Raw genomic sequence first — 25,111 nt, 5'->3', positions numbered from 1 at the left:
GACCTCCAGCTGCTCCCAGCACAGACCCCCCCCAGATATCGCTGCTCCCCTGGGCCCCCATCGCAGACCCTAACTAGGACATTCCCTCAGCTGGAGTCCCTGGGGGCCCCGGTGCCGCAGCCGCACGTGTCCCTGGTTCTCAGCCCGGGCTGCACGGGGGTTTTCCGGGGGGACATCAGTTTCCCTGAGATTTGCCGGAGTGAAGTCAGCGCAACCCGCCCTTCGTTCAGACAGTGGCTGTTCGTGGGGCACTGGACAGGCCTGGGGTCAGTGCCCGGGGTGGAGCGGAGCAGGGTGTCCTTGAAGGGAGGTGAAAGGTGGGGTCCGCCGGACAAATCCGCCTCCTGCCGGGGGGTGAGTGGGGGGCTGGGCCCGGCTGGCCCCGAGGGGGGGCTGCTGTGGGGATCGCGGTGCCAGCCGGGCCCAGCCCCCGGCCCTCAGCTGCCCAGAGCCCAGGATGGGGGGGGAGCTCTGGCCTTGGGGGGGCTCCCTTTGCCCCCCCCCCCGGAGGTGACCAGGCAGCAAGTGTGAAACATGGGGACGGGGGTGGGGGGTAATAGGAGCCCATGTAAGAAACATCCGCAAATCCCGGGACTGTCCCTTTAAAACCGAGACGTCTGGTCACCGCCCCCCCGCGCCCCCCCGCGGGGCCGGTGCCCGGCAGCGCCTGAGTCTAGACCCGGAGCCGCCACGGGCGGTCACGTGACGCGCCTGCTTCTCCCCAGCTGCGGGGGGCCGTGACCATGGGGCCCGCGGGCCGCGTCCTGCTGCTGGCTGCGGGGCTGCTGGCGCTGGAGGTGAGCCGGGAGCCGGGACCGGGAGCCGGAGCCGGAGCCGCTTTATCAGCAACTAAAAACCCTGAAACCCGAGTCTGGGTCGGTCTGTCCCCCCCCCCTCCGGGCCCCCAACCCGCCCAGTCCTGGGTGGTCCCAGCCCCATCGCCCTGGCCTGGCCTGGGGCAATTCCAGCGCTAACAGCCCCAGGGGGCGTTTCGTGCTCAGTTTTATCCCGCTTTTCCTACAGCGAGTTACAGTGGGTCAGGGCATGTCATTGGGGAGAAATGAAGTAACAGCTGCCCAGGCTCGGCTCGAGCTCGCCTCGACTTGGAGGTGTTCAAATCTGGAAGGCAGGTGCGGGGGGGGGGGCAGCAGCAGGGGCGGCTCCAGGCCCCTGCATGCCAAGCGGGTGCCTGGGGCAGCAAGCCACGGGGGGCACTGGCAGGCAGGTTCCCTTCGGTGCCATGCCTGCAGAGGGTCCGCTGGTCCCGCGGCTTCAGTGGACCTCCCACAGGCTGCTGCTGAATCCAGGGGACCGGGGACCTCCCGCAGGCAAACCCCCGAAGGCAGCCTGCCTGCCGTGCTTGGGGCGGCAAAATGCCTAGAGCTGCCCCTGGGCAGCAGGAGGCGTCTGCACCTTCCCTTCGAGCCTCCCATCCAGGGTGCCCCCCACCTCTCCCTCCCTCCCTCCCCCCCAGCGGTAACGACCGCACCCCGAGTAGCACAGCCGCCTGGGCCTCGGCCTCGAGTGCTCACAGCTCCCGTGGGGCCAGGTCTGCGCCGGCGCCCGCTCCTTCCAGGTGGATTACGCCCACGACTGCTTCCGCAAGGACGGCACCCCCTTCCGCTACATCTCGGGCAGCATCCACTACGCCCGCGTCCCGCGCCCCGCCTGGCGTGACCGTCTCCTGAAGATGTACATGAGCGGCCTCAACGCCGTGCAGGTGTAGGTGACGCGCGTGCTCCGGCCGGGCCCCCACGGGGAGGGCTGCCCCCAGGGCCACTCGCCCGCAGGGCGTCACTCACATGGTCTCTCCAGGTCACGGCTCTCGCCCTGGGGTCCCAGTTCCTGCCCCAAAACCAGAGTCTCGTGCGGGGCCGATGTGAGCTCTGATCCCAGCCCTCACCTGCAGCGTCCAGCGGCGCAGCCGTGGCCCTTAGTGGCTGGTGCCAGCAGCTCTGTGCTGGCTGTTTTGGTGGCCAGGCCCCTCCAGCTGGGCTGGGGCTCACGGGGGGTGTGTGTCCCCCCCAGTTCGGCCAGTTGGCCCTCTGGGATCTGGAGAGTTAGTGCACCAATAACTGGATCAGGACCCCCAGTTCTGCGCCACGCCGGGACCCGCATGTGTCCTTAGGGATCTCCCTGCTGTGCTGTGGTGCTCGGCCTTCAGCCACTTCCTGGCCCCCCAAGGTCATGCAGACCCCAGAGGCTGTGCACCCCTCCCTCCCCCCAGGGCATGCAGACCCCAGAGGCTGCTCCCCTCGCTGATCCTGACTCTCATCCTCAGCTACGTTCCCTGGAATTACCACGAGCCGCTGCCCGGGGTCTATGACTTCTCTGGGGACCGAGACCTGGGACACTTCCTGGACCTGACGGCAGAGCTGGGCCTTCTGGTGATCCTGCGGCCCGGGCCCTACATCTGCGCCGAGTGGGAGATGGTGAGGGCTGGGCAGGGGCTGCTCTCCCCTGAGTCTGACCCCAGCCCCTGTCTGTCTGGCCTAGGCCCCCCACCTCTGCTGGTGCCCCTCAATCCCAACCCGCAGCCCCCTGCTAGCCCAGCCCCCTCCTAGCTCTGCTGCTGTCCCTGAATTCTGACCCCTTCATGGGTCTCTGACGCAGGCCAATGAGACCTTCCTGCTTCTTCCACTTGACCCAGAACCTCCAAGTCTCCAGGGACTGATGAGTCTCTTTCTCCTCTGGGCTGTTTCTCTAGGGTGGCCTCCCTGCCTGGCTGCTGTGGAAACCAGACATTGTCCTGCGCTCCTCTGACCCAGGTAAGGGGCGTCCCACGGGACCAGCCCACCGGTCTCCTGCGCCCAGCCACACAAGGCCACTTAGTTGGTGCCAGGACGCTGTGGGGCTCTGACATTTACCTGCTAGGCCTCTCCCCATCCTTGGAGCCCCGAATGCAGAGCAGCTGGGCTCCTTCTCGTCCCCGTCCCTCCCCGCCGCTCCCGGGAGACGGGCATCAGCCTCCCACCCTGGGCGAGCTCGGAGAGGCTGGCAGGCTCTGCCAGCGCTCTGTGCACAAACCACAGCGGGCTCGTGGCTCTCACATGAACCCTGGGCCTGCCAGTGCAGTCAGAGACAGGGGGCTGAGCCCAGTGATGTCTCTACTCCCAGATTATCTGCAGGCCGTGGATTCCTGGCTGGATGTCCTGCTGCCCAGGATCAAGCCCCGGTTGTACCAGAACGGAGGGAACATCATCAGCATCCAGGTGGGGTGAGGGGCTCAGGGTCCTTCCCTGGCTCACTGCTTCTTTCCAAGCCTATCCCAGCACCCCAGAGCCCTCTGTCCTGTCCCCCACAGAGCCCCCTGCAACTCCTATTGCTCTGGAGTCCCCTGTCCCCCACAGAGCCCCCTGGCCCTGTTGTTACCTGCACAAAATTCTCTGTTACTCGCACCCTCTGGGACATTCCACCTCTACCTAGTGCCTAGGGCTCAAGGTGTAACCCGGTTCATTTAGGCAGCTCCCCCCACCCCCTTTCCCAGTTCCTAGGGCTCCAGGCGCAAGGCACCGAACTTTGCCCCTCCATGGTCTCCGGGCTCAGAGCACACACCCTTTCCCTGTCCACTCAGGGCTTAATCTTTTGTGGGTTTAGAGTCTTTTACCAGTGAAAGAGCCTGACACAGTAATATCCCACCTAACCTGTAGCACACGCTACACATACGCTGCTCACCACTCCCAATAGGACAGATTAACTTTTCCCTGCTGGCCACTCAGGATCGGGTCCATCTGGCGGACTCCAGTTTCTGCCCAGTGTCATGGGCAAGTGTTGAGGCCACTCTGGGAGCTCTGATCTGGGGCTGTGTCCTGGAGCTGGTTCCCAAGAACTTCCTTTTGGAGCCCAGGTTAGAGAGTGAAACTTGAGTCTTGCTTAGCTGCACCTTAACCAACCATGATCCTAACATTTTACTAACCAACCCGAACATGGTAACAAATTCTCTAACCAATCCAACCCAGCACCTGCATTAATTCACACCCAGCGACATTCACTGTGTAACAGACAGAAACAATCGAAGAACCAGACCGAGACCAGACAGATGAGCTATAGGGAAGTGGGACCATAGAGATAAAACAGTGAAGAAATGAGGATTTCACACCCACAGCTACTGACAGGTGGTTTCTTGCCCGAGGGGTTTGCTGTAACCGGCTTAAGATCCGTTTCTGTATCTGGTGACAGTGGGGGCCATTCGGACGGGGTCTCCTTATCAGCCCGGTGTGAGGCTGTTTTAATGTAATTAGATAGAATGTGAGGACGGGACTTCCTGCTTCTCGGCTCATGGCTGCTGCTCTCCTAATATGGCAGCAGACAAAGGCCTTGGGCCTTACACTGTAACCCCCATCGCTCCGGAGCCCCCTGCCTCTGTACCTACCCCCCCCCCCCAGGCTGAGCTGAGCCCTCCAGCTGCAGGTCCCGGTCAATGAGACCCGGAGGCTGGGGCTGTGCAGGGGGAGCCATGCATGGGGAGCACTGGGATGCGAGTGTGAACTGGAGCTACTAGCTAAAGCCTGCCCCTCCCCCCCATCTGTCCCTCTCTGGGACCCAGATTCGCCTCCAGGGGGTGGAGGCAGGAACCATCGCCCGGCCATAGGGTGCAGGGCTCACGGGCACTGAGCCCCTCAGAATAAGTGAGGGAGGGACTGAAATAGCAGGAGGGATACGAGGGGGCTGCAGGTCGGGAGTGAGGGACACAGTCAGAGCTGGGGGGAGCCCAAGGCTGGGCTAGCAGGGGGCTGCGGGTTGGGATTGAGGGGTGCTGGCACAGCTGGCAGAGCTGTGGGGAGAGCCCAGGGCTGGGCTAGCAGGAGCTGTGGGTTGGGAGTGAGGGGCACTGGCAGAGCTGTGACAGGGGGAGCCCAGGGCTGGGCTAGCAGGGGCTGCATGTCAGGAGTGAGGGGCACTGGCAGAGCTGGGGGGAGCCCAGGGCTGGGCTAGCAGGGGCTGCAGGTTGGGATTGAGGGGTGGTGACAGAGCTGGGGGATGGGGGCTAGCAGGGGCTGTGGGTTGGGAGTGAGGGGCACTGGCAGAGCTGTGGGGAGAGACCAGGGCTGGGGCTAGCAGGGGGCTGCGGGTTGGGAGTGAGGGGCACTGGCACAGCTGGGGGGAGCCCAGGGCTGGGCTAGCAGGGGCTGCGGGTTGGGATTGAGGGGTGCTGACAGAGCTGGGGGACGGGGGCTAGCAGGGGGATGCGGGTTGGGATTGGGGGGCGCTGGCAGAGCTGGGTAGGGGAGCCCAGGTCTGGGCTAGCAGGGGCTGCGGGTTGGGATTGAGGGGTGCCAGCACAGCTGGCAGAGCTGTGGGAGAGACCAGGGCTGGGGGCTAGCAGGAGGCTGCGGGTGGAGTGAGGGGCACTGGCACAGCTGGGGGGAGCCCAGGGCTGGGCTAGCAGGGGCTGCGGGTGGGATGAGGGGTGCTGACAGAGCTGGGGGACGGGGGCTAGCAGGGGGATGCGGGTTGGGATTGGGGGGTGCTGGCAGAGCTGGCAGGGGGGAGCCCAGGGCTGGGCTAGCAGGGGCTGCGGGTTGGGACTGAGGGGTGCTGGCACAGCTGGCAGGAGGGAGCCCAGGGCTGGGCTAGCAGGGGCTGCGGGTTGGGATTGAGGGGCACTGGTAGAGCTGGGTAGGGGAGCCCAGGTCTGGGCTAGCAGGGGCTGCGGGTTGGGATTGAGGGGCACTGGCAGGAGGGAGCCCAGCCCAGGCCAGGGCTAGCAGGGGCTGCGGGTTGGGATTGAGGGGTGCTGGCAGAGCTGGGGAATGGACGCTAGCAGGGGGATGCGGGTTGGGATTGAGGGGCGCTGGCAGAGCTGTGGGGGGAGCCCAGGGCTGGTAGAGCAGGGGCAGTGGGGCTGAGTGGGGGGGACTCGTCCCATCTCTTGGCTGGGGCCATGCAAGTCGCCCTCCCCCAGCGGCAGCCCAGGTGCCATGGTGCCGCCCCATCACGGCCGCCCACCCCGCAGGTGGAGAATGAGTATGGGAGCTACTCCGCCTGCGACTACGACTACCTGCGGCACCTGCTGGCCGCCTTCCGCACCCGGCTGGGGCCCGACGTGCTGCTCTTCACCACCGACGGCAACAGCGCCGCCGAGCTGCGGTGCGGCACCCTGCAGGGGCTCTACACCACCGTGGACTTCGGGCCAGGTGCCCCTGGGTGGGGGCTGGCTTGGGCAGGATGGCGGGGGGAGCTGTCTCGGATGGGGGACAGAACAGCAGGGGACTGGGTCAGATGGAGGGCAGGACAGCGGGGAGGCTGGCTCAGATGAGGGGCGGGCTGGGGGGGCAGGACGGCGTGGGGGCTGGCTCGGATGGGGTACAGGACAGCGGGGGGGCTGGCTTGGATAGAGGGCAGGATGCCAGGGGGTTGGCTCGGATGGGGGACAGGACAATGGGGGGGCTGGCTCGGACAGGGGGCAGGATGCTGGGGGGGGCTGGCTCAGACCAGGGGCAGGATGGTGAGGGGGCTGGCTCGGACAGAGGGCACAATGGCAGGGGGGCTGGATTGGACGGGGGCAGGATGAGGGGGGCTCACTCGGGCAGGGGGGCAGGATGCCGGGGGGGGCTGGCTCGGACGGGGGACAGGACAATGGGGGGGCTGGCTCGGACAGGGGGCAGGATGCTGGGGGGGGCTGGCTCAGACCGGAGGCAGGATGGTGGGGGGGCTGTCTCGGACACGGGCACGATGGTGTGGGGGCTGGCTCGGACGGAGGGCACAATGGCAGGGGGGCTGGCTTGGACGGGGGCAGGATGAGGGGGGCTGACTCGGGCAGGATGGCAGGGGGACTGACTTGGACGGGGGAGGTGGAGGGAAGGGGGACTGATGGAGGAGCCCGATGGGGCACAGGGCCTGTGCTGACCTGCCCCCTTCTGTCCCCCAGGCCCCAATGTCACAGCCGCGTTTGCCCCTCAGCGACTCTATGAACCCAAGGGACCTTTGGTGAGAGTGGGACCCATGGGCCGTGGGGGGCAGGTGCTGCCTAGGCCTCTGGGGGTTGTAGTGGTTGGGGGGTTGGTTGTGGCAGGAGCTCTGTGCTCAGAAGGGCTCTGGGGGATGTCGCTCTGGCGCATGGGCAGGCTCTGTGGGGTGTGGGGCCTGGGCTGGGGGCTCCGTGGGGTACAGGGGGCCTGGGCAGAGGGCTCTGGACTCCCTTGTCTCAGAAGCACCTGCTGCAGGCTTAGTGCTAGGGGGTGGCGCTGCCCGGTGCCTGGAGCGACTCCCTCTGGTGGCTGCTGGGAGCTGCCTGGCCTTGGGGCGTGGGGGGCCCTCAGGTGTGGGGGGCCCTGGCTGGCTGCGGGGGGCTGTGGGTAATGGCCCGTCTGCCCCAGGTGAACTCGGAGTACTACACGGGCTGGCTGGACTACTGGGGAGAGCCGCACGCCAGCAGCAGCCCCGTGCAGGTGGCTCGGGGTCTCCAGGACATGCTGCAGCTGGGAGCCAACGTCAACATGTGACTGTCCGGCCGCGTGGGGGGCTGGGCCGGGCCGGGGGGGCAGCCCTGGACAGGTCACGCTTGGAGCAGGGGCAGAGCCCCTGGCCATGCAGCGCCTGCTGCTGGATCCCAGCGGGCGCCAGGCCCCCAAGGCCTGGGGGTTCCTCTGCCCAGGGCTCCGTGGGGAGGTTCTGCTGGGCCCGGCCCCAGGGCTGTTGTGCTGGAGATGGGTGGAACTGGCACTGCCAGGGCTCTGCTGGGGTTTGGCCAGCCCCACATGTGCTGTCCTTGGCTGTGGGGTGCGGCTGGTCCTGCCCCGGGGAGCCCCGTGCAGCTGGTGCTCTGGGGCTGCTGCTCAGCAGCCCAGACGTTCCTTTGTCCCTGGTTCCCCGTCTGTGCACCACCCCCAATGCCCAGGTGCTGGTCGGTGCCACAGCCCTGGCACGATTCTGGCCCACACTGCGTTCCCTGCACGGGGACTGGCAGCAAAGGGCCTCGGGGACTCCCCCAGGCAGGGAAGAGGGGCTCCCCCTTCCCTGCCCCAGGCAGGAGGCCCCAGTGCAACCTGTCCTCTCCTTCCTGCCTCCCCTCTCCCCCAGCCCAGGTCTCTCAGTCCCCATCCCCCCTCCCATGCTCCCCAGAGGCTCTGGCCCTTTCCTTGGGCAGTAGCCGGTTTACACAATTTCCAGCCCACGGTGCTGGCTTGGTCCCTCTGGGAACTGGGGTTCCCCCGTGGAGTCAGGCCGGGTGGGCTCAGGCAGGAGGGGGGTGACGGGGGGAACTGGAGGGAGGGTGGCAGCCCAGCCCTGGGCCTGTCTGGGCTAACCGCTGGGGACTGGTGGGGCAGCGCTGGGCTCTGATGGCCACCTCTGGGTTATCATGTAGGTACATGTTCCAGGGGGGCACCAACTTCGGCTACTGGAGCGGTGAGTCCACCCCTCACCCGCCCATGTGGAGCAGGGGACCCCTGGAGGGCACAGGGCTGGCGGGTGCTTCCTGGCGGGTCCCTGCACGGCTGTGGTACCTGGGCATTCACCCGTCCTACCGGAGCCTGGGCCGGCGAGCCCCGTCTCTGCCCACCCCTGGGTGCTCTCAGCTGTCAGCAGCACTGCACTGGGCTCCTGTAGCCCAGGCCAGCACCGGCCCCCTCCTCCCGGAACGCGCCAGGCCACGGTCCATGTGGGTTCCATGCCGCGGGCCAGGCCCCGTTCCCACAGAGCTCCCAGCAGTCCCTGGCCCTTGCCCCCATCTCCCTGGGCTCGCCAGGCTGCAGCCTTGGGCCAGTGGGGGGCACCGTTGGGGCCCAGGAAGGGGCACGGCAGGGCCCAGCCCTGGCTCATGGCACCTGCCTTGGCCAGGTGCTGACTACAAGGGCTGCTACAAGCCAGTCACCACCAGCTACGACTACGATGCGCCGCTCTCGGAGGCCGGCGACCCCACTGAGAAGCTGTTTGCCATCCGGACGGTCATCGGCAAGGTACCGAGCCCAGCGGGCCGAGGGGGGAACCACCCTCGCCACCGCCTGGCACCTCGCGGAGCCCCGGGCAGAGCGCGGAGCCGGTGCTGCTGCCTGTGTCGGGGGCAAGGCCCTGTCCTGCCAGTGGTGCCAGCACGGTAACACCCTGCTTGCTGCAGGGACCGCTGGGGCAAGGGCAGCTCTGCCCTGGCAGGGAGGGGGCGCTCCCGGCAGGTGCCCTGGGCTGATGACTCTGAGCCCAAAGAGCTGGGGTATCAGGCACGGCTCTGGCCCCCTGCCCCCCTTCCATGGCATCAGGGGTGTGCCCCTGACCCAGCCTGGCTGGCTCCTAACAGGGTTTGCTGTTCAGTTCCAGCCCCTGCCTGAAGGTCCGATGCCACCTGCCACCCCCAAGTACGCCTACGGCCACGTGCCCCTGCGGAAGGTGAGTGACTGCCCTGGGAGCTGCCCCCGCCCCCACCCCGGGAGGCCCCCACCCACCCTGTCCCTCTCCTCTCTTGCAGCAGGGCGAGGTGCTGGAGCTGCTGGACGTGCTGTGCCCTGGCGGGCCCATCCGGAGTCAGTTCCCCCTCACCTTCGAGGCCGTGAAGCAGGTGAGGATACGGGTGGGCACAGGGTCCTGGTGCCAGGCTCCTCGCCTCTGCCAAGGCTTTAGCTGGGAAGGCAGATGCTGGGCCTGCTGCAGACAGGAGGCCCTGGAGAGGGTTTCCCATGGGCAGCTCCTCAGCCCCCTGCTCCCATGGGGCTCTCACCCTCCAATCTGCTGCAGGCTCATGGCTTCGTCCTGTACCGGACGCGCCTGCCCCGGGACGTCTGGGATCCGGCCCCTCTGAGCGCCCCTCCAAACAGCGTCTGCGACCGCGCCTATGTGCTGCTCAACGGGGTGCGTACCGTCCTGCGCCGGGGCCCTGTGGGGCAATACCCAGCCCCTCTCTGTGCAGCAGGGGGTTAGTGCCTGTGGGGTGGGCGGTGGCAGTGCTGGAGCCAGCCTGGGGTGGGGGCTGTGCCACCCTCACAGGGGTCCCATCCCTGCTATGGGGCAGATCTGTCAGGGGCGTTCACCCCACGGGGTATCCAAATGGGAGGGAGCCCTGGGAGCTGGTTCCGCCTGCCGCCTGCTGGGGAGAGTCCGTCTGGTCATGCCGGGGGGGTGGCGGGCTCTGGGGAGGGGAAGCTGGTGCTGACCTGATTCCCCACCCCTGCCCGGCACCAGGAGTACCAGGGGAGGCTGGAGCGTGATGGGCAGATGACACTGAACCTCACGGGCCAGGCTGGTGCCAGGCTGGACCTGCTGGTGGAGAACATGGGCAGGATCAACTTTGGTGTGAACGCCAGTGACTTCAAGGTGAGGGGCGGTTGTGGACGCTGCTGCCAGGTGCCCCCTGGGCCGGGCATCGTCTGCCTGCCAGCCCTGCAGAACTAGGGAGGGGTTGGGCAGGGCTGGGGCAGCAGCTGGTGGCACCAGGCACGGAGCAGGGCTGGGCAGCTCCTAGGTGGAAGGCCCCTCCTGGCATGGCCAGGGAGCAGGGCTCGCCCTGTGCAGGGAGCAGTGGGCATGGGGTAGCCAAGAGGAGTAAGGGGGGCAAACCCACAGGCAGGGCCGTCAGCTCTCTCCCCACCGGTCTCCTGTCCCCACGTTCCCAGGGCCTGCTCCAGAATCTCTCCCTGGACTCGGCTCTGCTCAGTGACTGGCTGATTTACCCCCTGGACGTGGACTCGGCCGTGACACGGGGCTGGCCCCTGCCCACCACCCAGGCAGAGGGGAGCAGGGCCGGGCTGGGGCCGGCGCTCTACACTGGGGCCTTCCAGACCCCTGGCGTCGCCTGGGACACCTTCGTGAAGTTCCCCGGCTGGAGCAAGGTACCGCGGGGGGCCGGCTGGGGGCCAGTTCTCCCACTGAGACGTCACAGCTGCTTGCTCTCCCTGCTGGGGGGGCAGGGGAGAGGGCACCGGGCGGCTGTGTGGGGTGGAGGCAGTGGGGCAGCGTGCCAGACTGAGAATGCCCCCACACACTCATGCCCTCTCTCTGCCTCTCCAGGGCCAGCTCTGGATAAACGGCTTCAACGTGGGCCGGTATTGGCCGGTGCGGGGCCCCCAGCAGACGCTCTTCGTGCCCGGCTCGCTGCTGAGCGCCTCAGCCCCCAACAACATCACCCTGCTGGAGCTGGAGGGGGCCCCCCCCAGGCCCTTCGTGCTGTTCCTGGACCGGCCCCTGTTCAACCAGACTGTCAGCGCCCGGGCTGGGACTGAGCTGCGGCCTCCCTAACACAGCCCCCAGTACCTCCTGGGCCCCCCAGCTGGGCTGAGGGCAGAGTCAGCTGCAGCTCAGGTGCCTCTGGCCATCCTCCCCTGGCGATGCCCAAATGCCCTGGCCCCAGCAGGCGGGGGGAGTCCTGCCCCCACCCTCACTCACAGGGTCCGTTGCAGCCAGAGGAGGTGGACAGCCTGGCTCCCGCTGCCCAGAACAGCATCCTGGCCCCCCAGGGCTGGGCCTGTCCCTCTGCCAGCGGCAGACCCCAAGTGTAGCCTCTGGGGACGGGCAGGGATCAGTCCCAGCTGCCCGCAGCAGACCGAGCCGAGGCCCCTGGAGGCCCGCCAAAGGGAGACATGGCGTTCACTGCCGGCAGCTTGCCCTTTATTGCCAGGTTCGGGGTGCGTTGCAGCCGTGTGCTTGGGGTGGGGGGCGCGTGGAGGCAGCACGGCCAGGGAGCTGGTTTCCTGCCTGCCGGCTCATGCCCCAGAGGCTGGGCACCAAGAGTTACATTTTATTACCCGTTAAAAATCTTGTGCCTTCCCTGCCCTGTCTGGCGTGTTCTGTCACCCTGGCATTGCGCCTGCCCCAGCATGGTTCACAGCGAACCTCATGGGCCGGGAACAGCTCTGACTGACCATGGGGGGCCCGGGGCAGCCGGCCGAGCTGCCCTGAGCCAGAGCCTGGGGTCAGAGCCCTGGGGAGCACACAAGGGCCACTGGGGGGCTTGCTCAGGGTACTGGGGTCAAGGTACTGCACCCTGAGGAAGAACTGGGCACCTGTCTGCAGCAGGGGGGCTATATCACCTCCCCACTTTCCCCGGGTCCAGCTGCAAGAGCCGATGCAGGCTGGACTGAGCTGCAGGGCAGGGGCCTGAGTCAGTCACTTCAGCTATGCCAGGCCCGGAGCAGGGGAGGGGGCCAGCGCACCCCCCAGGTAAAGGGGAGGGTGAACAGGTGCCAGGCAGGGGCCGTGGTGCTGCAGCGAGCTCCCACCAGAGGCAAGGAGCTGCTGCCCATGGGGGGCCCTGTTCCGAGCCAACTGCCCCTCACTAACCACCCACTCCCTGGCTCGTGGGCCACAGGGAGCTGGAGCCGGAGCCGGAGCCCCTCAGGGGTTTGCACAGCACCACTGTTGTGCCCTCAGGGCAAGGCTGCCTGGTCCCTCCTCTCCCCCAGCTGCAGCCTGCTCCCCCTGCCCCAAAACAGGGCCCTACCCCTTGTGTGACTGTGACGCTCCTGCCCCAGGGGTGGTGCTCGTCCCCCCACTCAACCCAGCCTGGGCTCTGATCCCCTTCCCCTTGAGGCAGAGGGCTGCCCCCTGGGCTGGGAAGGAGGCTCAGCCCCCCCGGGAGTGCCCAGCACCTCTCCCTCCCCCCCCCAGCAGGCAGGAGGCGACTGTCCGTTTCCACACAAGCCCCCTTGTGCGTGGCAACCCCCTGCCTTCCCGGCGGTGCGGGCACTAGGGGGGGCCGGCGCGGCCCCGGCGGTGAGTCTGCAGGCAGGCCGTAGAGCAGAAGGAGAAGTCGTGGTAGTGGAAGGGGATCCGGCCCAGCAGGGACTCCCCACATTGCCAGCAGCGCCTGCACAAAGCAGAAGGTACAGCATGGGCAGGGTCCTGCCAGCAACTGGAGAGGATAGCTGGCAGCCCCACTGGGGAACGGTGCCTCCCCGGTGCCTGCCCCGTATCTCCTCCCCTTAGTGCCACCCCAGCCCCTGCCAGAGCCCGCCCCATATCTCCTCCCCCTGGTACCACCCCAGCCCCTGTCTCCCTGGGTACCTCCCCCCAGCAGGTTCAGTGCCCAGGGCCCCCTTACCTGGTGTTGGCGAGAGCTGCGCCTGTGTCCTGCAGCTGGGCAGCCAGTCTCCGCTCAGCAGCGAGGGCCCTCTGAGAAGCAGAGAGCCGGAGCCTCAGTGAGTGGGGTGAGCCCTGGCTGGGTCTGAGCTGAGGCAGGGTGCCCCCCATGTGGGGATGGGGAGTCTGGGCACCCCAGGCCTCACCTTCTCTCGGTCTGGCAGGGCCGCAAAGCGCCGCTTCTCCTCCTGCTCCTGCGCCAGCCGCTGTTGCTGCTCCCTCAGCTCCTGCGCCCGCTGCTTCCGCTGCGTTTTCTGTGCCCGCTGCTTCTCCAGCCGCCTGGCCTCCATCTCCGCCGTCAGGGGCCCGGGCACCTAGGGCAGGATGGGCTCTGACACCCTGGGTGGGGGAGGTCCTGGCAGCCCCTCCCTGTCCCTGCTAATAGCCCCCACACCTGGCTTGCGCCAGACAGGGACTGGGTTCCTCGCACTGCTCTCTCCCCCCAACTCAAGCGGGACAGGTGCAGCTGAGGGGCAGGGCCCCCGAGTGGGTGAGGGGGACCAGCCGCCTGGAGCCGAGTGTTGCTCCCCAGGGAGGGCTCAGGCACCCCGGGGTAGGGGGATTTGAGCTCCCCCCAGCTGTCCTAAGGTGCCAGGGAGGGATCTCAGGGCTGGAAGGGCAGCGGGAGGCACCCACCTTGGCCCGCCCGTAGTCATACTTGGCTGGGTGATCCACCATGAACTTGCGGAAGACGTTGCGTGTTGACTTGTCAGCAGAGACACAATATGGGGGCCGCTCCTGCCGGTCCCTGGGAGCCAAGTGGAGAGCGGCTCAGGGCCAGGATAGGCCAGGGCTTGCTGCTTCCCTTTGGCAGGCTGCCCCCCTCCCACCCCCCGCAGGACAGGCAGTCCCACCAGCCGCTGAGTCCTGGGGAGACCCCGCCCCACCCAGCTCCCAGACCGGCCCACCGCCCAGCTTGCTAGATGCCCTGGGGCAGGGCAGGGCAGGGGAGGGAGAGCATTGGCCTGCTAAACCCAGGGGTGTGAGCTCAATCTTTGAGGGGGGCACTGGGGCAGAATCTGTCAGGGACAGTACTTGGCCCTGCTGTGGCAGGGGGCTGGACTCAAAGCCCTTTCAGGGTCCCTTCCAGCTCAAGGAGATCAGTATAATATATACACACACACACACACACATACATACACGTACTTTTTAAACAAGCTGCAGGCACAGGGCAGCTTCCCGCCGGCCCCAGGGCCCACCAGCAGGGCCAGGGAGCGCCCCCGGGGCCAGCCTTAGGGGTGGGTGACAGCCCAGAGTGCTGGGCTTGGGGTGGCTGTACCTGAGCGCAGGGTCGGCGCCAGCCTCCAGCAGCAGTCGCACAGCCGCCCCCTTCCCTGCCGCAGCCGCCACGTGCAGCAGGGTGAAGCCGGTCCCGTCGATGGGCTCGCTGAGCAGCGAGAGGAGCCCAGGGACTGCGTGGTTGGGCTCCGAGCCCTCACTCTGCACCCTGCCAGGGTGGCCTTGGGACTGCCCCATGGCACCATCCTCGCTGCCTGCTGGGGGTGCCCTGCTCTCTGCCACACCCAGGAGGCGCCGCAGCGTCCCCACGTCCCCCGTCTTGCAGGCCGTGAACAGGGCGTCGCGGAGCTGGCCCAGGGGCGTTTCTGGCAGGAAAGGACAGATGAGATCACAGCCAACCCCAGAGCCCCCCCAAGCCCGAGCAGCACAGGGCCTGCACCTCTGGCACTGCCTGAGCTGGCTCCTTCCCAACCCCAAAGCCAGGAATCCCCCCAGGGAACAACCTGCTCAGGGACCTGCAGAGGCTGACCCGCATGGCACACACCAGAGTGCCCCCCTCCCGTCACCCCGGGTGTGGCTAAAGCATGGTCCAGGATGGCACCAGGCCGGATGCGAAGCCAGTGAGAGACGCTGTGGTTAACGACCCGCAGGGTTAGCGAGGGGCACCAACTTCTCGTTTGTCCTGTGTCAGCTGGGCTCTCCCCAGGAAGTGACACACCACGATCGCCACCTCTCCACAAGGGATGCAGACAGCGCTCCCTACAGCTCTCAGTGCAAGGGAGCGTCAGTCATTTCCGGAGCTCTTCTCTGCACCTCTCCCGTTTTTCCACCTCCTACTTAAAATGGGGAGCCCCAGAACTGGACGCAGGACCCCAAGGTCGGTCTCCCCAGGGCCATGTACAGAGGTAAAATCCCCTCCTCTCTACCCTGTTCACACCCCAAGGCTCACGTTAGCCCTTCGCTCAGCCCTTTACCACTGACCCCCCAGTCCTTTCCAAAGGCCCAGCTGCCAGGATCCAGCCCCCACGGCACGGCACGGCACGGCACGGCCTGCAGCCCTTGCTCCCAGGGGTGGGCCTTTCCACCTGCCCATATCACAGCGCAGACTGGGCGAGCTGGATTTCTCTGTACGGTCACCGATCTGCCTCTTTGGCTCCCCAGCCCCTGCTCATACCCAGCAGCACATGGCAGGGGTGAGCTGGGGGTGGAGCTGCCTGAGCCCAACGTGGCACACGTCAGCAGGGCAGAGACAGCAGCACGGCCTGGCCTGACTTACCTCCTTTCCCCCAGGGAGCAGGCTCTGCCCCAGACCCTTCCTGAGGGTCTGTCACCGTCTCTGCTCCTGGCTGGGGTGAGGAGCCCTCGGGCTCTTCCTGGCCTCTTGGCCCCTCGGCACGGGCCCCTGGAAGAACCAGGAGAGGGATAGAAACCGGGTCCGGGGCCAACACCTCCCTGCCATCCCGGGGGCGTGTGGCTGCCCCCAGCCCCAGAGGCAAAGGCAGGGAAGCCAGCAGCTTCTACCTGGTCATACAACACCGTCACCACCACACCAAAGGACACCCATGTTAGCCCCGTTCTCACCTCTCCCCACTTTGTCTTTCTTCCTCCTCTTCTTGCGGCTTCGCTTAGGTGTCACCTCAAACTCCCGGAGATGCAGGGTGCTCAGCGTCACATCCACCATCTCCAGCTCCCCAGCCTGGCTCTCCTCCTCCTCCTCCGACAGGGCTTTGGGGGAGACAGGTGAGATTGGGGCTGGTGGGCCCACCCCAGTGCGCTCTGCCAGAGGCCCCACCCCTTCTCCGCAGGTGAATTGGGGAAAGGGCCCGCTGGGGATGACTGTGCCCAGATCAGGGCTGTCCACGATTGTCCCCCATCCCGTGCCCTGCGGCAGCGCACTTATGGGGTGCCCAGATGCCTGGAACCTGCTCTCCCAAGGGGACCCACAAGGTTGGGGCACAAACAAGAGGCAGCTGCTGCCACACAGGGTCCGATGCTGGGCACCCTCCCCCATCCAGGAAACCCTCATGAGGGTAGGGGGAGGCAAGTCAGCCAGTGCCCTCCCCACGCGCCAGTGCCCTTCCCCCTCACTCACAGCTGGCGTCACCCTGCTGGGGCTCTTCCACCCGCGCACATGGCACTTTCCTCCAGCCCTTCCGGGGGAAGCCAGCAAGATCCGCTATCACTGTGTCCTTCCCTGCAAGACGGGAGCCTTGTGTCCGTGGGCCGCCAGCTGGGCCCCACAGAGACCATCCCCAGACAGAGCTGAGAGCCACCCCAGCCCCTTCCATAGCACATGGGGCATGGCAGGTGTTGCAGACAGAGTTGGGGGGGGGGGCGCAGTGCAGCCAACCACCATCCCTGGGGGAGGAACCCACTGCCCCCCATCTAGGAGAATTCCTTTGAAGTAGGCAGCTTGGCACTGCCACCCCGGCCTGGGCAGAGTCTAGAAGCTACGCAAGCCTGGCCTCGTGGCCAGGGGAGCAGGCAATGGGGAAGCAGACTGCTCACACCTCGCCCCCCAGCACCAGTGTCCCCAGGCCTCAGTTCTCACCATACACCTGCAGGGTGGCCAGGGCCGCGTGCACCCGCAGCACCTCCCTGAAGGTAGCTCTGCGGGTGCTAAAGGGGATGTTGCAGAGGCGGGGGTCGTCCTTGTGCAGAGGGGGGTTCCTGCCACTGAAGAGCAGTGCCCGGTTGGCACAGGGGACACGCAGGAAGATGCGCTGGGCTCCCTGCAGATGCTGAACCCAGCTGGCCAGTAGGTCCTGGATGTCCTGGGGGTGGAAGGGGAGAGATCACTGCTAGCTCCCAGGCCGCACCTGCCAGCCCTCCTCTGCACTGGGGCATGGCCAAGCACAGCCAGCCCTGTGCAGCTGTGGGGTGCATGGGCCATGGGGACGGGGACTCAGGCATACAGCTTAGGGGTTCTGACATTATCAAGGCATCAGTATGGTGCTCGCTGCATCGTGGAACACCAGGGTGTACGTGCAGGATCCCCCATGTGCTGCCCCCTAGCCTAGGGACAGTGGGGACTCGTTAACCTTAACGACTGCTCTGATGCCTAATGGGTACACGAAGGGGCTTGGCTGAAGCCAGGCGCGGGTCTTCTCCACAGCCGCTTTGGAGAGTGGGCACTTCCCAGAGGCAGAGGTGACAAAGCAGGACTCCTGGGGAGAAGCTTTGGAGAGAGAGACCCAGGAAGACAGGGCAGGAGAGGCACAGGGACAGGCAGGTTTTGCAGCAGGGGGCCCAGTGGGACCCCCCCGAGGACTGTGAAAGCAACCTGGCCATGGCGGGGAGAGGGCGCCGGCTGGGAAGTGAAGCCAAGCTCTGCAGCAGGAGGATGCTGGACCCCAAGGACCAGGGCCCTACAGAGTGCGCCGCAGGGGGGAGGAAGCTGGGGCAGGAACATGTGAGGAGGGATTATCGGTTCGGTCTAGATCTCGTGCTGTGAAGTGAAGAGCAGTGGTGGGGTAGGATCCTGTGTGGGGTGCGTGGGGGTGACCCCAGAGCACCCGGCCCATGGAGGTCTGCCAGGGGTGGAGTTTAAGCGATGGGGCATGTCTGAGGGGCCAGCAGTGGTCCCTGGGGGCTGGGCAGGGGCCTGTGAGGTCTCAGCTCTCGGGAGGGGGCGCTAGAGAGGGCTCTATTTCCATTGTGCACCGGACACCCCAAGCCGGGGTTGCGCCCGGACTGTTCAGATGCCAGCGTTTGAACCCCTCACAGCAGTCTGGGGAGCTGGCCTGGGATTGGGGGGTATTATCCCTAAATCCCTCTCTCAGGCACTGCCAGAGAGCCTGGGGAGGGAGCACCCTGAGGTAGGGGAGAGGGACCCCCAAGCACAGGGGCACCTATCTCATGCCCCAGCCCCTAAGCAGAGGGACTGAAAACCAGGGCGGCATCCCTGTACCAGCCCCCCAGCCAGCCCCACATGCCCCCTCCATCCCCACTCCCAGGCGCTCCAGCCATAGGACACACCCTGTCCTGCCTCTACCCATGGAGCTAGCTGCAGCCAAGGCCTTGGAGGGGCTGCTCATGGCCTGGGCACCCCCCACCCAGAGGCTGCCCCAGAACTGTGGCGTGGCCAGCAGCGAGGGCCCAATCCTAAACTGGGCCCAGGCGCTCGCCCCCACCTTGAGCAGAGCCGCCTCGTTGTACCGCCGCAGTGAGGCGCCGGCCGATTTGGGCATGGAGGCCTGGCCCTGGGCATCGCGCACTCCTTGCACCGTGCCCCGGCGGGCACGCACCGTGTACCGGTGGAAGGTCTTGTGATCCAGCACCTCAGGCCTGGGGGAGAGAAACTTCAGAGCGGGCCAGGGCAGCAGGACCGTGGGGGAACAGGGCCTAAACCCCACTCAGGGAGGGCAGGCCTGGCCATGGGTCTGTGCAGCACACACTGAGCTGGGTGTCAGGACTCCTGGGACCTGGTGAGCCCCTGCCCCTGCCTCCGTACAGAAGGGAAATGAACACTCCTCTTCCAGCCAGAGCACACTGCCAGCTTCGGGGGATGGACAGGCACAAGAAGGGAATCCCAGGAGCTGCTGCCGCCACCAGGGGCCCGTGAAGGTTCTGGTAGTGCCACATGTCCCTGGGGAGAGGAGAGACACCTTCTGGGCCAGCCCCCACAAGCAGACAGGAGGCAAGGGCTCATCTCACCACGTCCCCTCTGATCCCCTCTGCCAGGGGCAGACATCCTCAAACCACTTGCAAGCCCGCAGAGCACTCCTTCCCACGCCAAGGCCCTCAAAGGATTCTGCCCACTGAAGCAGGAGACCCTGCCCTAGCCCCATGCTCAGGGCCAGCCTGGGACACTCACCCCCTGAAGACGGCTCCTGCGAAGTGTCCACCGCCTGTCATCAGGATAACCCAACAGGTTCCTGTGCCCATGCTCTGCAGAGATGCCACCAGCTCTGCCTGCTGCTCACCACCGCCCTGGCACAAGGAAACCCTCCTGTTAGCAGCCTGGCAGCACACACCCTCGCTGGCCATCAGCTGCCTCCCCGTTGGAGCCGATGACCCAGCAGGCTTTGCCAGCTGGGAGCCATTAGCCAGGGGCTCTGCAGGCAGTGAGGGAGGGGCAGTCTGGGGGCTGACCCATGTGGCAGGGGCTGGGCAGGGAGCAGGGTTGCCCCTGCCTGCTGGGGCCAGACAGGTGCTCATGGCAGCAGCTCCCATCTGAACAGAGCTCATCAGGCATCAAGTAAAGCCTTGGTTCTGCCTGGATGAGCTGGGCCTGGGCCCAGACCCCACCCCCTGCACCCGGGCAAGAACCCTCTCACTCAGCCCAGATCCCGACAGAACTGGCGCTCCACTCCCCTGCACACGCGTCGAGCTGCCCGCAGGATCACGGGGACAAGGAGGGGTCGGGGTCCCAGCAAAACTCCGTGTGCCGGCCCGACAGGGCTATCCCAGACCACGACCTGCTCCAGGACCTCCGGCAGGTCACCAGGGATGGGGCTCAGCACTGCCGGGCCATCACTTGCCTTCTTACTGCCCAGCACACAGCGGTAGGCGGAGAGCAGCTGGCCCTGAGAGTTGCGGAACAGGACCTTAGCCGAGCGGGTGCCTGGGCGGAGGCTCTGCTGGCTGCTCCCTGGGTCTGTGTGTTCTCGGGGAGGGAGCAGATCGGACTCGCTGCCCGAATCGGAGTCATCAGAATCGGACCCAGAGATGCTGGAGACGTCACCTGCAAACCGGGCAGGAGAGGGACAGGGGTGTCAGATGCTAAAGCGCCCGAGGAAGGCAAGAGCCCTAAAATGAAGAGGAGGGCACAACTCCCAGTCCACTAGGATCACAGAGCCCACGTTCTCTACGTCCCAGCTGGAGACCTAGAGATCCCCCAAATATCCACTGCCCCTTTTACTCCCCCCACAGCCTTCTAGGACACATGCGATGGCCTCTTGCAGCCCAGGCAATGTGAACAGTGTGGAGACAGCCCATCTGATGCTCCAGGGGTAGCAAGCCAGGTGGATGCTGTGGAGGGAGTGCACCACGTTATGGGGGGGAAGCAGGATCCTGGGGTGGGAGAGGAGTGAGTGTTTGAGGGTGGAGGCATCTGCAGAACATACGGTTCTCACTGAGGTACCCGCCCATGGCCTGGCCCCACTTGACAGGTCAGAGCCAACCAGCTCCAGGGGGCAGAGGAGCTAGAACCAACCTCACCACAAGAGCGTAAGAACAGCCAGACTTGGTCAGACCAAGGGTCCATCTAGCCCAGTATCTTCCGACAGTGGCCAGTGCCAGGTGCCCCAGAGTGAATGAACAGAACAGGGAATCAAGTGATCCATCCCATCCTCCATTCCCAGCTTCTGGCAAACAGAGACGAGGGACACCATCCCTGCCCAGCCTGGCTAATAGCCATTGATGGACCTGTCCTCCAGGAACTTCTCTAGCTCCCTTCTGAACCCTGTTCTAGTCTTGTCCTTCACAACATCTCCTGGCGAGGAGTTCCACAGGTTGACTCTGTGTTGTGTGAAGAAGAACTTCCTTTTGTTTGTTTTGTTTGTTTTGTTGCTTCTTAATTTCATTTGGTGACCCCTAGTTCTTATGTTACGAGGAGGAGTAAATAACACGTCCTTATTTACTTTCACCATACCTGTCATGATTTTATAGACCTCTATCATATCCCCACCCCCACCCTTAGTTATCTCTTTTCCAAGCTGAAAAGTCCCAGTTTTATTAATCTCTCCTCATACAGCAGCCATTCCATCCCCCTAATCATTTTTGTTGCCCTTTTCTGAACCTTTTCCAATTCCAGTCTCTCTTTTTTGAGACGGGGCGACCGCATCTGCACGCAGTATTAAAGATGTGGGCGTACCATGGATTTATACAGAGGTAATCTATGATATGACATGACAGGACCTGAACTCATCCCAGAGGAGCCACCCACATGGGGCAGGAAAACAAGGGGACCTAGGAAGCAGGCAGCTGCTGGGGAGAAGGTAAGTGTGACTGGTGCTCAGAGCTTCTCCACCCAGTCAGGTGCCACCATAGAGGCTTCCTGCAGCCTGTGTCCCTGCTGAAGGGCTGCGGTGATGGTGTGTGCCACACATTTCATGCCCCCGCCACACGGTCATCTCTCCATCCAAAGAAGGCATCCTCTTTGGGGAGAAAGAAACAGTGAGTTTAGACCTCCAAGAGCTGCCTAGAGAGGCCACCCCTAGGATCAGCTGCTAGTGGAACCAACAAGAATTGATCCTCCAACAGGTAGAAAGGCCAGGAGTGGGCAAAGCCCTATCAGGGCCCAGCAGGCAAGATAAAAACAGCCAGCTACCTCCTCCAGTGGCCAGTTCTGGGTGAGGACGGGTTGCTCCAGCTGATCCCAAAAGCTGGTCTGGTCAGAGGCCTAACCCCAACCGCACCTTTGGATTGAGTCAGTGACAGATTGTTTTATGTTGCAGAATTTACAGCACAGGTGACACCTGGAGTTGGATATCAACTGGTAAGTAAAGGGTGCTTGCTTTGTGCGGCACTCCACCAGCTCAAGCGAGCCCATGACAGCAGCCCTTCCCGTCTGTCCCCACTCACCTGCACGGGTCTTCTCCTCAAACTCCTCTGCTGTGAGTGCCTGGCGCCCCAGCAAACGCTGTTTCAGGTTAAAGCGGTGCCAGTCCAGGCGGTAATGCTCAGTCTGGGGAGGAAACAGAGTGAGAAGGGGCATCCCATACTGATGATCCCCCGGATCAGATGGATGGAAGCGCACCAACCCACACCCCCGGACTGGACAGCGCAGAGGTCTCCTCAGCCAGATGCCAGCCTGCCGGAGACTTGGGAATCAGCAGAAGCTGCCTTGCTTTTCTGGCATGTCATGGTCACTGGTTAGCTAATGCCCTTACTGCCAAGTTCCCATCCTGCCCCCAAGGCTGCAGAGACATGGCACCAGCTTTATAAGAGACAGTCTGACCCCCTGGGCCAGGGCTTTGCAGCGTGTGGAAGCTGGTAATGTGGCTATGCCAGAACACCCAGACCCTGCCTACCTGACAGCTGCATCCGCAAATTACCAGGGGACTGAGGAACGCACTTGATTGGCTTCAAATAGAATCAACTGCAGCCTCCCTCATCCTATGGGGGCGGTTGATGGAGGCTACAAAGCCCAGCATGCAATACTCCACCTCATGACAGGTGGGTAAGTCCAAAATGGAGCACTGCATTTCAGGACCAGTAGTCTCTGGGCTGCATCTCTGCGTATCCAGGCCACAACTACAGAGCTCCATGGTCCACATTTTGGCCATTCACATATCCATTTCACAGCACTCTGCTTCCCCAGCTCCCTACTCACAGTGCTGCCTGCTGGTGGCAATGGAAAACACACCACCCATCTGCCTCCACCCCTCAGGCTGCTGCCTACCTGCTCCTCCCTGCTGTCAAACACCCGGGAGCAGGATGAGCAGCACATCCGGTCCGATATCTCTGGGACCCCTTGGGCTCTCTCCTCCCCATCGGCCACCACTGGCTTCTCTGAAAGAGGGAGAGGAAGTCAGGGAAGATATGCCACTTCCATTGGAGAGGGACAGAGGGTATAGGTCAGACAGATCACTCCAAAGTGTGGCTAAAGCAAAGGGTGAAGAGTCAGTTTGACTGTTCCTGACTCTGCCACCCACTTGATCCATGGCCGTGGGCAAGTTACTTCACCTCTGTGCCTCAGTTTCTCCACCTGTAACACAGGGATGATACTGACCCACCAAACAGGATTAGTTTCAGCATGTGAAGTGTTTTGCGCTCCTCAGGCTGAAGCCTCTTGCCTGGGGCAAAGCAGCTCACAACCAGAGCCCATCACTCCACCAAGCCCCAAAGAGTGGGATACCCCCTAGGACTGGACTGCAGTGAAATCTCTCTACACTCTCCCGCCCTCCCCAGGAAGCACCTTGGCTGGCTCTACTGCCCCTCTAGCCAGCTCGCTGGCCTTTAGATACTACCTTGCGTTATGGCATTACAGTCTGTAGATGGCAGGTCCTCTGAAGAGCAATTGACGAGGGAGAGGCCATGCAGGAAGGTGGGATCCTGGGCAGCCTCAAACACAGACCTGACCTCGAGGGGCTGCATTGCTTCCAGCAGGAGTCTGAAGAAGGAATGAGAGTGAGGTAGGGAGAGCCATTGACAGGCTCCTGTGATCCGGCAGGGGATGGGCAGGAGCAAAACTGCATTTGGCATCATGCCTTGGAGCACACAGTGGATCTGCAGATGGGCCATGGCCAGCCTGCTCCAGCACGGGCAGTTGTGCCGCCCCGTTAGCTGGGGGACATGGGGCAAAGAGCCAGCGGTGCTGCTCTTGGCAGTAAAGGTCCCCCTCCAGGGCAGGGCAGCTGGCTTTGGAGCGAAAGGTCCCAAGTTCTAGCCCTGCAGCCATGTGACCAGCAAGCCTGCCAAGGGCTGCGCCACAGACACCAGGCACTAACCGCACCGCGAGGCCAGTGCCCCACCGCAGACCTGCCAACTCTTGGGAGTCGGGATTTCTGAGTAAGAGAAGGCTCACGTGGCAGGATGTTTTTTTCCAGAGAAACAGGAGTTACCCGGCCCTGAACAAAGGAATGTGGTTCCTCCACCAGGTAGCTAATTACAAGATACTTTCAAAGACAATGAGAATTCATTTACACCTCAGATAAACAAAGCTGTCAAGCTAACAAGAGACAAGAGCCTACACTCCAGCAGGGAGGAGAAACTTCATCTGACATAGAAAGGGTGGGAGGGCAACCCACAAATAAACAATTGAATCAACTGGGAGAAAAAATGAGGAGTCCTTGTGGCACCTTAGAGACTAACAAATTTATCTGAGGACAAGCTTTCGTGGATAACCCACATCATCAGCTTAATTTTACCTTGAAATCCTGTCAGTCACCCTGGGCGTGACTGGGGCTCCAGCTGTCAGCCCAGGTGGCTGCTCCTCTGCTAGCCTGGGAAGTGGGAGAGGGGACCCCACTGCAGTGCTCCCCCTCCAGGTCTGGGGAGGGTGAAGAACCCTAAGGAGCAGAGGTGAGACTGGGGGCTGCAGTGAGGAGGGGGAGGGCTGTATTGATGGGGGTTCTGGGCAGATGGAGTGAGTGCTGGGAGGGTGAACTGAGGGCAGTGGGAGGCAATGGGGGAAGGAGACTGAACTGAGGGGGGTTGGGTGGGCAGAGAACTGGGGGGGCTGGGGGACAGGATAAAGTGCTGGGCAGGAGACAGCAGATGTGGGGGTGAGAGCTCCTGCAGCCGGATATCGGGGGTAGCCGTGTTAGTCTGTAGCCACAAAAACAAGGAGGAGTCTGGTGGCCATATCCAGCCCATGTGGGGAGCAGGCGACGCTAATTGTCCCTCACGCGCAGCTTGGGAAGGGACGGGGGTGGGGGGGGGCTCGAGACTGGCCAAAACCAACAATTCAATCCGGGTTAAATCTCACAATTCAGGGGCCGGTGTCTGAGGGTCCGACGCACGAAGGTGGCAATGCGGTTAGAGGGGTCAGCGCCGGCCAGGGACGGCCCGCAGGGACCATGTGCCCTGACTGCCCAGCACAGCCCGGGGGATCCCGCCGCCCCCCATCGACCCGGGGATCCCGCCCCCCCCATCGACCCGGGGATCCCGCCGCCCCCCCATCGGCCAGGGGATCCCGGGGATCCCGCCGCCCCCCCCCATCGGCCCGGGGATCCAGACCATGCCCCCTACGGGGCCGGCGGGGCGCCGAGAGCCCCAGGCCGCGGGGGCGCCGCTCACCTGCCCCGGGGGGCAGCGAAGACGGTAACGCCTCGCCCGGAAGCCAACGACAGACGTGCCGTACGTCACATCCGCCCCACTACGGAGCGCAGTGGAGGACAACCCTGTAGCCCCGCCCCCATCCACGGATTGGCCCCCGCCGCGCCGCCCGCAGGCCCCGGTTGGCCGCCGGAGCCGCCAG

General features: G+C 64.5%; 2 protein-coding genes across 7 annotated transcripts; one reads left to right on the top strand and one right to left on the bottom strand.

Moving 5' to 3' along the window:
- The first annotated feature begins 713 nt into the window (after positions 1 to 713).
- On the top strand, positions 714 to 11,694 carry GLB1L (galactosidase beta 1 like). 3 transcript variants are annotated; one of them, XM_030580580.1, is made up of 16 exons: positions 726 to 797; positions 1,550 to 1,722; positions 2,282 to 2,432; positions 2,708 to 2,768; positions 3,118 to 3,212; positions 5,957 to 6,137; positions 6,872 to 6,930; positions 7,320 to 7,441; positions 8,309 to 8,349; positions 8,782 to 8,900; positions 9,250 to 9,324; positions 9,404 to 9,493; positions 9,670 to 9,783; positions 10,114 to 10,245; positions 10,545 to 10,760; positions 10,939 to 11,694. In XM_030580580.1, exons 1-16 carry the CDS (start codon positions 744 to 746, stop codon positions 11,164 to 11,166), a joined length of 1,911 nt encoding a protein of 636 aa, XP_030436440.1. In that variant the 5' UTR covers positions 726 to 743; the 3' UTR covers positions 11,167 to 11,694. The 3 variants fall into 3 exon arrangements, with proteins under 3 accessions (XP_030436438.1, XP_030436439.1, XP_030436440.1); XM_030580578.1 differs by having other exon boundaries at positions 714 to 797; positions 8,309 to 8,900; XM_030580579.1 differs by lacking the exon at positions 1,550 to 1,722 and having other exon boundaries at positions 721 to 797; positions 8,309 to 8,900.
- On the bottom strand, positions 11,514 to 25,000 carry ANKZF1 (ankyrin repeat and zinc finger peptidyl tRNA hydrolase 1). Of its 4 annotated transcripts, none has more exons than XM_030580581.1 (17): positions 24,931 to 25,000; positions 24,060 to 24,200; positions 23,160 to 23,302; positions 22,592 to 22,701; positions 21,772 to 21,874; positions 19,728 to 19,930; positions 19,061 to 19,176; positions 18,378 to 18,531; positions 16,796 to 17,018; positions 16,337 to 16,438; positions 15,826 to 15,969; positions 15,521 to 15,646; positions 14,285 to 14,609; positions 13,642 to 13,753; positions 13,152 to 13,319; positions 12,968 to 13,038; positions 11,514 to 12,733 (listed from the first exon to the last, which is right to left on the bottom strand). In XM_030580581.1, the coding sequence occupies exons 3-17, from the start codon at positions 23,284 to 23,286 to the stop codon at positions 12,613 to 12,615; spliced, it is 2,205 nt and encodes a 734-aa protein (XP_030436441.1). In that variant the 5' UTR covers positions 23,287 to 23,302; positions 24,060 to 24,200; positions 24,931 to 25,000; the 3' UTR covers positions 11,514 to 12,612. The 4 variants fall into 4 exon arrangements, with proteins under 4 accessions (XP_030436441.1, XP_030436442.1, XP_030436444.1 ...); XM_030580582.1 differs by lacking the exon at positions 24,931 to 25,000 and adding an exon at positions 24,620 to 24,767; XM_030580584.1 differs by lacking the exon at positions 24,060 to 24,200.
- Between the last annotated feature and the right edge of the window lie 111 nt (positions 25,001 to 25,111).

Source organism: Gopherus evgoodei, chromosome 11 (genome assembly GCF_007399415.2).
Source record: "Gopherus evgoodei ecotype Sinaloan lineage chromosome 11, rGopEvg1_v1.p, whole genome shotgun sequence".
Taxonomy (NCBI): domain Eukaryota; kingdom Metazoa; phylum Chordata; order Testudines; family Testudinidae; genus Gopherus; species Gopherus evgoodei.
Note: the sequence above shows the minus strand (reverse complement) of the source record. Positions and strands in the feature narration are given on the sequence as shown.

Bases quoted from the DNA above. Each gene is read 5' to 3' on its own strand.
- GLB1L (XM_030580578.1), top strand. From the start codon at position 744: ATGGGGCCCGCGGGCCGCGTCCTGCTGCTGGCTGCGGGGCTGCTGGCG. The intron at 1,723-2,281 runs GTAGGTGACGCG...TCTCATCCTCAG, and splicing joins GGCCTCAACGCCGTGCAGGT to CTACGTTCCCTGGAATTACC. The intron at 9,784-10,113 runs GTGCGTACCGTC...GCCCGGCACCAG, and splicing joins CCTATGTGCTGCTCAACGGG to GAGTACCAGGGGAGGCTGGA.
- ANKZF1 (XM_030580581.1), bottom strand. From the start codon at position 23,286: ATGCAGCCCCTCGAGGTCAGGTCTGTGTTTGAGGCTGCCCAGGATCCC. The intron at 17,019-18,377 runs GTGGGGGCGAGC...TTCCACCCCCAG, and splicing joins ACGAGGCGGCTCTGCTCAAG to GACATCCAGGACCTACTGGC. The intron at 13,754-14,284 runs GTACAGCCACCC...CTTGGCTCCCAG, and splicing joins GGCGCCGACCCTGCGCTCAG to GGACCGGCAGGAGCGGCCCC.